Source organism: Saccharomyces eubayanus, chromosome XI (genome assembly GCF_001298625.1).
Source record: "Saccharomyces eubayanus strain FM1318 chromosome XI, whole genome shotgun sequence".
Lineage (NCBI taxonomy): Eukaryota > Fungi > Ascomycota > Saccharomycetes > Saccharomycetales > Saccharomycetaceae > Saccharomyces > Saccharomyces eubayanus.
Window position 1 is genome coordinate 361,276 of NC_030970.1, and position 14,328 is coordinate 375,603.

The 14,328-nt window shown below is 42.7% G+C and overlaps 6 protein-coding genes across 6 annotated transcripts; 2 read left to right on the forward strand and 4 right to left on the reverse strand.

The window, feature by feature from the left end:
* Positions 1-53: 53 nt before the first annotated feature.
* Positions 54-1,895, reverse strand: IXR1 (DNA-binding transcription repressor IXR1; the record flags this gene model as incomplete). The annotated part of the gene is made up of 1 exon (XM_018366412.1): positions 54-1,895. One exon carries the CDS (start codon positions 1,893-1,895, stop codon positions 54-56), a length of 1,842 nt encoding a protein of 613 aa, XP_018221004.1.
* Positions 1,896-2,546: 651 nt separating this feature from the next.
* MAE1 (malate dehydrogenase (oxaloacetate-decarboxylating)) lies at positions 2,547-4,559 on the reverse strand (the record flags this gene model as incomplete). Its single annotated transcript, XM_018366413.1, has 1 exon — positions 2,547-4,559. The coding sequence occupies one exon, from the start codon at positions 4,557-4,559 to the stop codon at positions 2,547-2,549; it is 2,013 nt and encodes a 670-aa protein (XP_018221005.1).
* A 1,089-nt stretch (positions 4,560-5,648) lies between these two features.
* Positions 5,649-7,118, forward strand: TFA1 (transcription factor TFIIE subunit TFA1; the record flags this gene model as incomplete). Its single annotated transcript, XM_018366414.1, has 1 exon — positions 5,649-7,118. One exon carries the CDS (start codon positions 5,649-5,651, stop codon positions 7,116-7,118), a length of 1,470 nt encoding a protein of 489 aa, XP_018221006.1.
* A 339-nt stretch (positions 7,119-7,457) lies between these two features.
* Positions 7,458-8,804, forward strand: TCD2 (tRNA threonylcarbamoyladenosine dehydratase; the record flags this gene model as incomplete). The annotated part of the gene is made up of 1 exon (XM_018366415.1): positions 7,458-8,804. The coding sequence occupies one exon, from the start codon at positions 7,458-7,460 to the stop codon at positions 8,802-8,804; it is 1,347 nt and encodes a 448-aa protein (XP_018221007.1).
* A 287-nt stretch (positions 8,805-9,091) lies between these two features.
* Positions 9,092-11,077, reverse strand: DI49_3344 (uncharacterized protein; the record flags this gene model as incomplete). The annotated part of the gene is made up of 1 exon (XM_018366416.1): positions 9,092-11,077. One exon carries the CDS (start codon positions 11,075-11,077, stop codon positions 9,092-9,094), a length of 1,986 nt encoding a protein of 661 aa, XP_018221008.1.
* A 1,105-nt stretch (positions 11,078-12,182) lies between these two features.
* On the reverse strand, positions 12,183-14,234 carry PAN3 (PAN-complex poly(A)-binding subunit PAN3; the record flags this gene model as incomplete). Its single annotated transcript, XM_018366417.1, has 1 exon — positions 12,183-14,234. The coding sequence occupies one exon, from the start codon at positions 14,232-14,234 to the stop codon at positions 12,183-12,185; it is 2,052 nt and encodes a 683-aa protein (XP_018221009.1).
* Between the last annotated feature and the right edge of the window lie 94 nt (positions 14,235-14,328).

Sequence of the window (14,328 nt, forward strand, 5' to 3'; positions counted from 1 at the left end):
GTCAATTTTTTTGAGTAAGATAATGTTACAGTGAGAAATATAATCTGTTTGGTTTATTCATTTTTTATGATCGAACCATTTGCAGTGGGGTCAGCCAAGAGCATGTGTTGCTGTTGTTGCTGTTGGAGTGGCTGCTGTTGCAATGACATCGACGATGACACGGGGGTGTTTGAGCCGGTGGTGTTGCCATTGCTGCCCGCGACGGGGTCGTTAACGATGCTGTCATGGTTTTCCATTATTTTAGTGTCCATATTCAAATTCATGTTCATGGTCTTTAGTGGGTGAGGGGTTGTGTTGCCGCTCGGGTCGTTTTCGTCGGGATAACAACTTTCCCATTCCTTTAATCTTTTCTTGTAGGTTTCCGTGTATTCGGCCTTCTTGGCAGGATCCAGTTCGCGCCATTTTTCACCGATTATCTTGGTGATTTCGATCAGACCCTTGTCCGGGTTTTCCTTGACGACTTTGGGTCTGATTTCCTGGGTGAATTGAATGAAAGGACCGGAGGGTCTCTTTGGTGGTAGAGTCTTTTCGTACTCGTCTCTGACGACCCTGTACTTCTCCCAGTTGGTTCTGAACTCTTCGTAGAACGGTTTCTTTTGGTCATCGGTCAGTTCCTTCCATCTGGCTGAGGCCAACTTGGACAGTTCGGGCACTTTCGCTTCAGGGAACTGTTGCAGCAACTCGTTTCTTATAGACATTGAGAACAAGAAGTAAGCAGAAGAGGGTCTTTTGGGGCCTTGCTTCTTCAACTGTTTTCTTCTTTCGATTCTGCTCTGGGTGGAAGATAGTTTCTTCACCACTGGATGTTGTTGCTGCTGCTGTTGGTGCTGCTGCTGATGGTGCTGCTGCTGTTGCTGATGGTGCTGCTGCTGCTGTTGGAGTTGGTGTTGATGTTGCTGTTGCTGTTGCATTTGCAGTTGCTGCTGCTGTTGCAACTGCAGCTGTTGTTGTTGTTGCAATTGCAGCTGTTGTTGTTGTAGCTGCTGTTGGTGTTGAGACAGCTGAGGTGGCAAGTTGGGCGGCAACAGGCCGAGGTGGGCGGCGGAGTTGGGGTTGTCTTGGGCGGAGGCGGAGGCTGGATCCAAAAGATTAGAGAGCGTGTTCACGTTGTTCGTGTAGTATCTCTGCACTTGGGGAGGTTGGGTCAAGAAAGAAGCTGCGCTGTTGGCGTTGTTGGCGGCGGCGGCAGCAGTGGCCGGGTTCAAATGAGAAGCAGCCAGTTGGGCAGGATTGCTGCTGGTGCTGTTGTTGCCACTGCTGGGGTTGTTGTTGCTATTATTGTTGTTGTTGTTGCTGGCAGAGGAATTCGAGCCTGCGGCAGGTGGGTTTGTTTGCTTCTGGGTCAAATGGCTCAAGAAGGAGTTATACAACTCGGAGAATTGCTGCGGATTTATTGTTTGGTAGTTTTGGCCAGAAACATTTTGCTGCATGTAGCCGAAATCCTGAGGCATTGAGTTAACATTGACGTTGTTGTTTGAGTTCGAATTCGAGTTCGAGTTCGAGTTCGAAACCGCATATTGTTGCTGTTGCTGTTGCTGCTGCTGTTGTTGCTGCGACTGTTGTGACTGCGAAGTAGGCTGTCTCAGCGATTGCGGAGGAGCAGGGAAATACACATTCTGCTGTTGTTGCGGCGACTGCTGATATTGCGCTTGGTACTGCGCCTGTTGTTGTTGATGCTGTTGATGCTGCTGCTGCTGCTGATGTTGCTGCTGTTGTTGTTGTTGGGGTTGTGCTTGAAACTGGTTCAAGTACTGATGAGGGGTCTGGTGGGACGCGTCTCTATACTGCGGGTCGTTGTGGTCGAGGGCCTGGTACTGCAGCGAATGGTCCTGGCCGATGTTGAGCAGGTTGGAGTTGGAGCCGTCGTCCTGTTTGGGCGAGATTCCGGTGTTCATTGCAGTTGTTGGAGCGGTGAGCGTCGTATCACGGGATGGAGGAGAGGTCTTGCCTTGAGCTGCGTTGCCTTGCCTTGTATTCTGTGAGAGTTTATAGATCCTTGTGGGATAGCAGCGAATAAACTTCAGCGTCAGCGCCAGCGTCACAGTCACAGTCCCAGTAGCAGTAGCAGTAGCAGTAACAGTAACCTAGCAGTAGCAGGAGCGGGAGAAGTGCAGAGTACACAGTACCGTGCAGTGCAGGCGTAAGGATATCGAAGTGAAGCACATTTGGTGCGAGAACGACACCGAGAGCGAGAACGAATGTGTCGGGGGGAGCTATCTGTCGCTGTTTCACCGGCTGCCCTGTGCAAATTTTTTTTTTCTTTTTCCCTTTTGCCCATTTTTTTGGAGGAGCGCGCAGAAAAAGAAAGGTGCTGCGCCCGGGAGGCGCAGCATCCACACACCGCGCCGGAACAAAACCCCGCGCGGCCGCTGTCAGCGCCGGGTTCCACCCACGCCCCGCATGGGCTTGGTCGCGACGCACGGCCCACGGGCTGCGTTTGCCGTTTGCGGTAATTCAGCGTAGAGTATATCAAATTAATAATAGAAAGATTGTGTTTTATGTAGAATGTTGTTCTATATAGCCGCCGCCGCTGCCGCCGCTGCCACCTACAACTGGTTGGTATGCACCGAGGGATCGTGCTGCACCTTGATCATGGGCCTGTACATAGGCTCCCACATCTGCGCCTTGACCCATTGCAAACACTCGTCAAAGTCACGAGGCACCTTGACCGTCTCACCGGGAACACCGCCGGGCACCTGCTCCTGTTCGATGCGGGCTGTGCCCTCTTCTAGCGCCTGCAGGATCACTGCGGTGGCTAGACGGGCCGAGGTGTTGGTGATGGTGTCCAGGCCGGGCAACAGCCCCGGCCTGGAGTCACCCTCTCTCAGTGGTGACAATTCGGCCAGTTGGTCCACTGCAGCAGAAATCATCTTGTCCGTAATGGTGGTGGCGCGCGAAAGCACGGCACCAAGACCAATTCCCGGGAAGGAGTAACAGTTATTGTTCTCTGAGATACGGTATCCATCGACGGCCGGGAAGGGTGACCCCGTGGCCACCAAGGCGTTATTATCGGTCCATTTCATTAGATCCGCTGGAACGGCCTCGTGTAGTCTTGTTGGGTTAGATAGCGGGAAGATGATGGGTCTAGGGTTGTGCTTGTGCATCTCCTCCACTACGTCTTGAGTGAAGGCGCCCGCCTGGGTGGAGCAGCCCACCAGACATGTGGGCTTGACGTTTTGCACCACGTCGTGTAGCGACTTGGTGTTGACGCCTGCCCATTCCGCGTCGCTTTTGGCGAAGGCGTTTTGTGCAGGGGTGGAGTTTGCTTCGTAGGATTGCAGGATCAACCCACGTCTGTCCATTAGGAAGATCTTCTTGCGCGCGTCTTCCTTGGCAACGCCGTGCGTTACCATGTGGTTTACGATCTGGTCCGCGATACCGAGTCCCGCGGAGCCGGCGCCGTACACTAAGACTCTGATGTCCTTTAGGTCTCTGTTGGTGTGCTTCAAAGCGGCGATTAGCGAGGCCATGACCACGGCACCCGTACCTTGAATGTCGTCGTTGAAGGATGGCAATTCGTATCTGTATTTTTCCAGTAGTCTTCTTGCGTTCTTGACACCGAAATCTTCGAAATGCAGGACCGCGCTTGGGTAGACTTTTTTCACGGCTTGGATGAATTTTTCCAAGAAGTCGTCGTATTGCTTGCCTCTGATTCTGGCAAACTTGTTACCCATGTACAACTCATCGCGGGCCAGCTTTTTGTTGTTTGTGCCTACGTCCAGACACACGGGCAGCACACGGCCAGGGTGGATACCACCGCACAGCGTCATCAACGCCAGCTTGGAGATGGCAATACGCACACCACCGATACCTTGGTCACCGATTCCCAGGATACCCTCTGAGTCGGACACGACGATGTAGTCTACGTCCTTGTCTCCACCGTAAGTGGCCAGTCTGCGTTCGATGGAGTCCGGTTCGGTGATGTCCAAAAACACACCTTCTGGTTTTCTGAACCGGTGCGAATAGGCCGCAATGGCGTCACCTTCAGTGGGGGTGTATATGATGGGGACTAGCTCCTTGATATGCTTTCTGATTAATGCAAAATACAGCACTTTGTTCTGTACCCTCAATGACGTCATAAAGTCGTTCTTGGCCAAGGGCGTTTTCAAGTAGCATAACTGCTTGTAACTTCTCTCCAGTTGCTCATCTAGAGAATTCACCTGTGGTGGCAGCAATGCCTCCAGGTTGAACGCTTCCCTTTCCTCTTGTGTGAATGCAGAACCCTTGTTGTACAAGGGGGAGTTTAGTAGTTGGAAGCTCTCTAGGGGACATTCAATGGCACCCTCCACGGTCAAACGGGTGGCTTTTGGGTGTGGGGCCTCGAAGATCTTTCTGGCGTGCGACCCGACTGGTGTCTTGGTCACTTCTTGATCATTGTATGGTTTTTGGAAGGTGTTTTCCCTTGTTGTGGTGGCCTTGTTTGGTCTTGTGTTGGAAGAATACAAACGCGGCTGTTGTTGAGCGGACCATATTCTCAATGACGACGTCCTTGACGCTGTCAAAGATCTTGCTAACTGGGATCTCGCAGCGATCGAAACGGACAGTTTGGTTCTAAGCATCTTGGCACTCTTCTATCTTTCCCTGAATGTATATGCAGCAGGCTTTGGTGTTGCAGAGCTCGTTAAAATACGCACCTTCTTTGCTTTCTCCAAGAGTCCAAAATACAAAATAGTCTAGACGTATACGAATGTACGTGTGTATATATATATAAATGTATTACAAATACGCCGGTAACGGGTACATCTGCGATAGTGAATATGTGTAGGCGCTGAAGCTATAGACTGAAGGAAGTCAAATAAAGAATCACCCTACAGTATGAGGAAATTGCGAAAATTTTTCACGATTGAAAGCGATGATGAGTCGAAACCAAGGTGACATAGTCAGTCAGTTGATGCGATGCGATGTTAGCGCAAACAATAACGCGTACAATGACTGAGGTAAGTGCGCCAATTTTTTTTTTTTTTTTTTTTTTTTATTTCTTTTTTATATATCCGATTTATACCGCCGCGGGAGGAGTAAACCCCCGAGCTGCTCCGGAATATCAGTGTGGTTTATGGGCGCGTGCCTTTGGAGCCCTTCGTGGAAGAAGATCTGCAGTGAAGATCACCCCGTCGCCTTTGACGGTACGGAAACGCTAAATTCAAAAGCTTGTAAAAGTAGACTTTACATCCCAAATGAACGAATAGAAACGGACTGGGAATGCGAAACACATGCGAAACATTCGCGAAACGGCCGTACCCCTCGTATAGCGCGACTTTATTTTTTCTTTTCATAGATTCGTGGTCATGTTGGACGGGACAGGCGGTGAAGGCGAGGAGCAGATATATACTTCAAATGCTCAAAGGGAACAAACTAACATGCTAAACATTCTGGAAACGTATGGGAAGTCCATACATAGTCCCTACAGAACCTCTGAATCGGTCTTAGTTTTTACAAGTGGGTATATCGGTACTCGTTCATACCGAGCGCTATTCGACGCAATGGGCCTTATCGTGTATAGTGACATTGATGTTTTCCATTCGCATCGCAAAAAACCAAGAGAAATAGATTGGATAGAATAAACCTATTAATCATGGTTGAATCAAAACCAAAGTTTCTGCAGACTGTGGGACCAGGCAGGATAAGCAAGTGGCAGAAACAATTAGAGCATGGATAGACCTATAGATGACATTGTAAAAAGTCTTTTGAAGTTTGTCGTCAGAGGGTTTTATGGCGGCTCCTTTGTACTCGTACTCGACGCTATACTGTTTCACTCTGTACTAGCTGAAGATGACTTGAAGCAGCTTTTGAGCATAAATAAGACGGAATTGGGTCCACTCATTGCTAGACTAAGGTCCGATAGGCTAATATCCATACATAAGCAAAGAGAATACCCGCCCAACTCCAAAAGTGTGGAAAGAGTCTATTATTATGTAAAATACCCCCATGCTATTGACGCCATCAAGTGGAAAGTCCATCAAGTGGTACAGAGACTGAAGGATGACTTAGACAAAAATTCAGAACCAAACGGTTACATGTGCTCTATTTGTGAGACCAAGTACACCCAATTAGAGGCGGTACAATTACTAAATTTTGACAGGACAGAATTTTTATGTTCGTTATGTGATGAACCGTTAGTGGAAGATGATTCTGGTAAAAAAAACAAAGAAAAGCAGGATAAGCTGAACAGGCTGATGGACCAAATCCAACCCATCATTGATTCTTTGAAAAAGATTGATGACTCGAGAATTGAAGAAAACACTTTCGAAATTGCATTAGCTCGTTTGATACCTCCTCAAAATCAATCCCATGCCGCTTACACATACAATCCAAAGAAAGGCAGCACCATGTTTAGACCCGGTGATTCTGCTCCATTACCAAATCTTATGGGCACTGCTCTTAACAACGATAGCAGTAGACGTGCGGGCGCTAACTCACAAGCTACTCTACACATCAATATCACCACAGCAAGTGACGAAGTGGCTCAAAGGGAGCTTCAAGAAAGACAGGCCGAAGAGAAAAGAAAGCAAAACGCCGTTCCCGAATGGCACAAACAAAGTACCATCGGTAAATCAGCCCTTGGAAGATTGGATAATGAAGAAGAATTTGATCCTGCGGTCACTGCATCTGCCATGGATTCCATGAATGCGAACAACGAATCCGTGCAAGAAAACTCTTACCAAACTAATAATAGAATTTTGACTGAGCAAGAAATGGAAGAAAGAGAAAACGAAAAGACTTTGAATGATTACTATGCTGCGTTAGCAAAGAAACAAGCAAAGCTAAACAAGGAACAGGAAGAAGAAGAAGAGGAGGAGGAAGAGGAAGAAGACGTAGAAGAGGATATGGAAGATGTGGGAGATGAAGATGATGAAGATGCGGCTGAAAACGCATTCGAGGATGAGTTTGAAGATGTGACTGATGCAGCTGATACAGTCAAAACAGAACCAAAAGACAGTAATTTAAACAGCGTTAAACAAAATTCCAATGACAGCAATATCGAAGAAAACTCAAAAACATCTGCCGCTTCAACTGCTGCAGATACAAAGGTGGATGCAGATGCAGAAGCAGGCGCAAAATCAAATGCTAATGACGATGATGACGATGACGAGATGGACATTGAATTTGAAGACGTTTAGGAATGGCCACCTTCTTAGCCCCCATTGAATTAGTGAATACTAAGCTGCACATTGCACGTTTTCCTTTTTTTTTTCATTTCTTTTATGTCACTAGAAGTTTCTTAAGCGGTGAAAAAAAAATCTGGAAAAATCAAAAAATTCAAAAAGAAACGCAGTTGTTAGGCATATCGATCGCATCTTCAAAATAATAACAGATAATACAACTAATAAAAATATTAAAATATAAAAAATACTTTTCGAGCATATTTAGTTTACATATACTTAATCAAAAACTTCAAACTTATAGAAACTGCGAAATAGAGTTTTACCGTTCAGTTAAGGTACAAAAAGCAAAAAAAAATGGAAAAAGATGCATGGAAAATAATAGCTGCTACAGCGCTATTCACTGTGGCAATGACTACAGTCGCAGACTGTGCTTGGACACGTTGGCAAACACAAGGGAAGGCAGTGGCGCAAGTGCAACGGAATGATGAAAAAGACGAAGAACAAACAAAGTCCAAAATAGACAGATATCACCAATATGATGAACAGTTCATTCGCCAATTTTTAAAGAACAATATTGGTTTTCTTGGTGAGGATACGATCGAAAAGCTATCTAACCAATACGTTGTTGTTGTGGGTGCAGGCGGTGTTGGGTCTTGGGTAGTCAACTCATTGGTACGTTCGGGATGTCGAAAGATCAGAGTCGTGGATTTTGACCAAGTTTCATTAAGCTCATTAAATAGGCACAGTTGTGCTATACTAAATGACGTGGGTACTCCCAAAGTGGAATGTTTACGAAGACATATGCACGAAATTGCACCATGGTGTGAAATTGACCCAATTAATGAACTGTGGACCATCGAAAATGGCGAAAGATTGACCCTTGGAAACGGCGCTCCTGATTTCGTCGTGGACTGTATTGATAACATTGAAACAAAAGTTGACTTACTAGAGTTTGCCTACAACTGCGGCATTAAAGTGATTTCCTCCATGGGTGCTTCTGCCAAGAGTGATCCTACAAAACTTAACGTGGGCGATATAGCGACTACTGAAGAAGACCCTCTTGCGAGGGTAGTAAGAAGGAAACTGAAGAAAAGAGGTATCCTTTCTGGTATCCCTGTGGTGTTTAGTGCCGAAAAGCCGGATCCCAAAAAGGCTAAATTATTGCCTTTGCCTGATGAAGAATACGAAAGAGGAAAAGTTGACGAGCTCAGCGCTTTGAAGGATTTCCGTGTAAGAATTTTACCAGTTCTAGGTACTATGCCAAGTTTGTTTGGATTGACCATAACCACATGGATCTTGTCTAATATATCCGATAAACCTTTGGAACCTATCGAGGGTAAAAACAGAATCAAGGTATACGACGGTATATATCAGTCATTGACTGGCCAGATGAGCAGAGTCGGTAGACCAACCCAACGGATACCATTAGCTTTGAAGGATGTTAGCTACCTGGTTGAAGAAGTTTTTAGGGGTAAATCTCCAATCAGCGGAATTTCCACTAGACTAACTCTATCTAAATGGGATCCCTCCAAACCTATTTCGTTGCAAAATGTAACCGTTCTAACCAAAGACGAACAAAGAGAACACGAAAACCGTATTTTAAAAGGCAACGAAAGTTTAAGTGATGTTTATGATGCGGATGTTCTGGAACTGGTTTCACAAAGGTTTAAAGAAGAAGCTTACTATTCTCAGTTTAGATGATTATTTTTCCGTATACATAATGCATATTTATTCCATAGAATTACGTACTCATTTGCCCGACTTTGGGCCCTCATAATTTATAAAGGCGCTTCAGTCTCTCCTTTTTTTGCATCTTTGTTTACATTTTTGTCTCAAAACTGTCATTTTTGAAAAAACTTGATTATCTATTCTTCTTAAAATAAAAAGTCAAATATCAATTATGTATGTCCAGGATGAATTCTAGTGAGTTGACAGTGAACATAGTCACCGTTTTGCGATACCCAATCTGGTCTTTGTATGTGTAGAATTTATGCTTCGGAGTCTATTCTGTTCTCTTTTTGATGTTTCTTAGTATCTGAGAAGATGCCCTTGAGGTCCATGAATTTCAAATAGCAACGAAAAGATTCTTCGACTAACTTGTGTTGCTGATAAAGCGACTTAACACGTTCCATTTCCCGCCACATGAATCTTAATTTCTCTGAGTTTTTGTCTCCATCAATAAATGTCAAGTCTTTGGGATTTGGTAAAAACTTGAATCTTTCTAAATCTTCTGCCTCACCTTGATATAAATACTTATCCCCGTAAGATTTAAAATCCAATTTTATCCCTTTCCTTCGTACAATTAAATTCTGATCAACGGCAGTTGTACGATCAAATATAAGAAACGCCTGCAAACTTTCATTCCATACCAGTTCAAATTCTTCTGTCTCAACCAATGTAAACAACACCGGTGAAAATACAGGATACGGTATAGAATCGAATACCAATGAGCTCCAATCCAAAAGACCATTGCTCATATTTAGTTTTGCATTTCTGAAGCTCATTATTCGGAAAATATCGTCGCTCAATGGATTCACCACCCTTCGTTCAAACACATCAACTATAAATTTGTCGACTATCATATACCTCTTTGAAAGCTCCGGATTTGTTAATCCATACATTCTGTGTCCTGAGAAAACCTTTTGGTGTTGCGTGATTAATGCAGGTAAAAAAAATTCAATCGCCTTATCAACAATCTGCTTTATTTCATTACAGCTTTGGTGACAAACATCGAAATCTGTTATATCAAACTCACTTCGTATACAGTTTTGCCACCATTGTAACCTAGCCATTGACTCAGTTAAACAAAAATTAGATATTATTTTTGATAGCCGACCGAAAATGAAATCTTCTTCGATCAGATACACGGAAGTATCCTGAATCTTTCCTTGAAAAATGATCTGGTTTAGAAGTGATCCGAATTTCTGTGCAACGATTTTTCCGTTGACACAAATGCAAGTCGATGAAATTGAATCAATAGTGCTTTGATGATCTATTTGTTGAGTATTGGAAAATTGTTCATTTCTGAGGATGTAGTTTTCTAACGTTATAATATCGTTTTTAAACAATCGATCAACAATTCTCATTTCCGACTTCAATTGCTTTCCGACACTTTCTGCATCAAAATTTCGTGTAGAAAAAATGGGATTCTCCCAAACAATATATTTAGTATGATTATCAATACAAATTATTGGTATTGCTAAATGTATCGAGACCTGGTCAGTGGTCCTTTGACCGTGATATTTTTCACAAACGTAATAGTCATTGATTTTCTTCAATTTTACCAGAATTTGCTTCAAAGACAAATGAAAAAGGGTTATGTCTTTAATGGTCAAAAAATTCGAATTGATCAACTTTAAATACAAGAGCGATCTACCCTTGAAAACCTTCCTTAGAAGGTAGCAATCATTCACGGACAACGTACCTTCCTTGCCATTTGATGATGAAGGGTCAAATAAAGTTTGTTCCACTAATTTGGGTGGTTTTTTGATGAACTTGCTCAACTTAATGACAAATCCTTCAATTTCGATGAATTTTTTACCCTTAAAGGTGCACAGCGGATAAAACCGTTGCTTTAAGTCTTTGTGCATGTACTGCATCTGACACGTCCTTGGCATATTTTTTTCGTATGGATGGTAATGAATATAAAGCGTTTTCTTATGCCCCATTGATAGCCTATGGCACCTCAAGCCTACTAAATCACTCAACTGGTTTTTGGAAACTTTCAATACCGAGCCAGTTATGGGGTCTATTTGGAACCAGTACTCATCTGCATCTATTACTTCAAACAGGTTACGATCATCTTCACAATATATATTAAATTCCTCATCATAGATATCATCCCAGTCTAAAAGGTGATAGCTACTTATAAAATTTTGAAATGTAGCCGATTCTTTGGGGTTTATCAAAGCTTTCTTTACTAGATCAATCACCCAACCGTCAATTATCAAAAACCTACTATTAATTCTGTACATCTGATCATTATTAACGTCTTCCTAACGACTGCCTTTATGTCTTTATCGCTTCCATTGTTCGGAGGAAATTTCTAAGTTCCATTTTTTCCAATCAGCAATGAATAGCCTTATATTTACTTATACTTTTTAAACAAAACATACATAAATAAAAAACTTCAAGATTAACGAAATGACAGAAAAATGAAATTAACGCAGCAAAAGGGTGAGAACAGAACGTCTCGTTGTAATTATTCTAGTTTCTTTACAGCTTCTTCGAATGCAAATCAAGTCCCTTACGTTCGTGGTTGACCCAATAGCTCTTCGATAAGAGGAACAATTTCTAGTGGTCTCGTCATGCATGAAAACCTCTCGACCACCTGACCATTCTTGTCAATCAAAAACTTCTCAAAATTCCATTTAATCATCTTTATGCCAAATTTTCCACTTACTGAATTCTTCAAGAATTTGTAAACGGGATCTTGCTTTGGGCCATTACAACAAACCTTGTGCAAGATGGGGAAGGTTACACCAAACTTGTTCTGACAAAACTTATTAATTGCTTCGTCTTTTTCAATCTCTTGGTTACCGAACTGGCCGCAAGGGAAGGCTATGATCTCCAGGCCGCTGGTTTTGTATTTCTCGTATATGTACTCTAATTCTTTATACTGAGGCGTGAACGCACAATGTGACGCTACATTGACTATCAGTACCACTTTTCCGTTCAAGGGAGCAAAGGGGAACTGATTGCCATCTCGGTCCGTTGGTGTAAGAGAATAAAATTGTGACATCTAAATATTTTTCTTCTGTTTTTTTAAACAAGCTCACGATGCATTTGACATATGGGTAAAATTTGACATATGGGTAAAATTAGCTTACGTACGCTTGCATTACATCGTTGCTACAAATTGCCCACTAAAATCACCCTCTTGAGCAGATGCTGGTCATTCTTTCAGTTTTCAGAAGTTTAATAAATGAGGGATGAATATTCTCCCTATAAAATAAGGGAAGGAAGGAGTACGGAAAAAAAATACGGAAAAAGTCTGCGCATACATGATAATAGGCTATAATGGGGGATACATGTCGTATGTATGTATCTATTATATAGTGTATATAGTTTGTTCTTTTTCTATTGGGTGATAGATCTAAAAGTGGAGTCTATCAAGTCTTTTAACTCCTTGTAGGATATAATAATACAGTTCAACTCATCCGGCGTGACTAACATTAATTTTTCTTGAATACCTGCATCTAATTTGTTCAAGCATCTTAGTACATGGGTTAAATCCATTATTGGCTTCCCATTTGAATCCACTTGATGAAATACGTAGTCGTAAAATAGTATAATGGGGAACTTCGTACCTGATTCGGACCAATTTATGTCTATTCTAGATTCGATTCTACCAAAGATACAATTTAGTTTATTGACCAGTCTGAATAACCTGCCATTTTCCAGTTCTCTTGATAAGACGGATTCTATGTATTCTGTGTAAGTTTGTGATGACTCCAAGACCATGAACATTTTATCATAAAAATGACTGGTCAGGTCATGGACACTCTTCTTTACATCGCCATCAGCTAATAAATACTTCAACACGTCTTTGAATTTGTCATCTATCTGTTTCATATCGTCGATTGATTGTAAAGTAATTTCATCTATTTGATATTCTCTTGGCGTGTTATTGTTGTTGAAGTTATCAGTATTGATTGATAAGTTGAATAATAGTTGTCCCAAGTGCTTGTAATCCAGTTGTTGTTGTCTTTCCTTGGTACTCCCGCCGGAAGACACTACTGAGTCAACATCTTCATTAAACAACGAGTCCATAAAGTCGCAATGTGACAATTTGATTCTACCTGGGTCACCAGTAATTAAAACTTTCGTCCAGTTTAATGTATTTCCAATGTTCAAGTTTTGCGAATGGATGGAATTCATCACATTGGTTAATTGAACTAAGTAAGTCCATAGATAGTTCATTGTAATGGGAAATTTGGGGAAATTGACAAAATGGTAATCGTACAAAGATAATGAATTCGGATAATAATCAAATATCAAACAGATAGATAGGTCACCGAATTTGGTGGTTTGGAAAATATCTCTAAATTTTATTAGATTGGTACAGTTTACCTTTGACCATATTTGATAAATTTTGGATATTTTGCTTGGATTCATCGATTTATCAATATTAGGTAGTCTCTTTAAAACGTATGGCTTACCGTCGTAATTGGAAAAGACTTTGAAAAGGGTAGTTTTATTTAAAAAATCGTTATTATTGAAATTTAGTGGGACTAAGTTGAAATAATCTTGAACAACGCTTGGTATGACCTTACCGGATGAGGGGAAAATCTGCAGAGTCGAAAGGTTTTTCTTCGTCAAGTCTTCTCTAATATTATTCGGGATGAATAGTTGGTCAGCAGACCTTTCGTTCGGTTTTAAAAGCGATTTCAACGATGGTGGTTGCTCAGGGGCATAGAGATGGTATTGTAAAAGACTATGTGGAGGCGGATAGATTCTTGGATATTTGAGATCGTTATTCTCCATAGGGGGCGGTGGCATTGGAGGTGGCACGTTGTTTGTCATGCTCATGTTGCTATTGTTTTCATCATTAACGTTTATATTTATGCCTCCAGAATTGGTCATGGTAGGGAATGGGTACGAAGGTGCATTCGTACTGGTGTGAATCGAAGAAGTGGAAGAAGGGGTAAAAATGGGGGCATTGAATGGGTCGTAATTGGAACTCGAGGCGGTGGCAGGTATCGATATGCTTATGTTGCTACTGTTGTTATTGTTGCTGGGCAAAGTGTTATCGACCACGGGGCTGGCCATTGAGTTAACAGTAGAAGTAGTGGCGGAGGTAGCTGCTACAGTGATGCTACCACCAGTACTCGTAGTAGCGGAAGTGGTGGTACTGGCAGTGGCTAAAGAATCACTGCCAATTGTCATTGGAGTAAAACTGGCCGAAACCTTGGCATTGAACTTGGGAACAGACGCCATGGTTGGGGTAGCCGCTTCGCTAGCGTCTAGGAGAGAAGAAACGTCGTTAGTGGCGGTAGTGATGGTAGTAGTAGCGGTAGCATTATCGTTATGTTTGAAAGGGCAACCTTCTTTCTCTTTTTTGCAATAGCCATATATGGTGATATTTCTGCACGAAATGTCCTTCGCCCAGTCAGGGTTGATCTTTTCCATTGCGTACGACACGTCTGGTTTGTCTTGAGGGCTCGACAACTACCATACACAGCTCTCACGGTTTCTTTATTATTACTGTTATTCTCTTTTAATT